At 60.6% G+C, this 620-nt stretch overlaps 1 protein-coding gene across 1 annotated transcript in view; it reads left to right on the top strand.

Annotated features, from left to right (window-relative positions):
* Nucleotides 1-620, top strand: part of UBR4 (ubiquitin protein ligase E3 component n-recognin 4) — an 89,277-nt gene that overhangs the window by 83,849 nt on the left and 4,808 nt on the right. Inside the window, exon 99 of the mRNA XM_033519360.1 lies at nucleotides 362-586. Within this exon, the coding sequence (XP_033375251.1) occupies nucleotides 362-586 (225 nt within the window). The remainder of the gene's footprint in view (nucleotides 1-361; nucleotides 587-620) is intronic.

Genomic DNA, 620 nt, shown 5'->3' with positions numbered 1-620 from the left:
TGAATTTGGGAACAGTGGGGATGTTCACTGGTATCCAGTCCTGAACCAGAGGTGAATTTGGGAACAGCTGATGTTCCCTGGTATCCAGTCCTGGATCAGGGGTGAATTTGGGAAAGGCTGGAGATGTTCCCTGGTATCCAGTCCTGGATCAGGAGTGAATTTGGGAACAGGGGGGATGTTCACTGGTATCCAGTCCTGAACCAGAGGTGAATTTGGGAACAGCTGATGTTCCCTGGTATCCAGTCCTGGATCAGGGGTGAATTTTGGCAGAGCTGTGTCCCTGAGCAGGGTGCATGGGCAGCACCCCGAGCTGCTGGGGACAGAGCTGATCCTGCTCCCTGAGGCTCCCCTGTTGTTGCAGGACCCGGGCGACGTCGCGGGAGGAGAAGAACCTGCAGAGCTTCCTGGAGCAGCCGCGGGAGAAGTGGGTGGAGAGCGCCTTCGAGGTGGACGGGCCCCACTACTACACCGTGCTGGCCCTGCACATCTGTCCCCCGGAGAGGTGGAGGGACATCCGTGGGGACATCCTGCGCCGGCTCCTCGTCACCTCCCAGGCACGCGTGGTGTCACCGGGAGGGGCCAGCAGGTCAGTCCCTGTCCCCTGGCTGGGCACTGGGGCA

Source organism: Parus major, chromosome 21 (assembly GCF_001522545.3).
Source record: "Parus major isolate Abel chromosome 21, Parus_major1.1, whole genome shotgun sequence".
NCBI lineage: Eukaryota > Metazoa > Chordata > Aves > Passeriformes > Paridae > Parus > Parus major.
The sequence above is the reverse complement of the archived record's forward strand: the minus strand, read 5'-3'. Positions and strand labels throughout refer to the sequence as shown.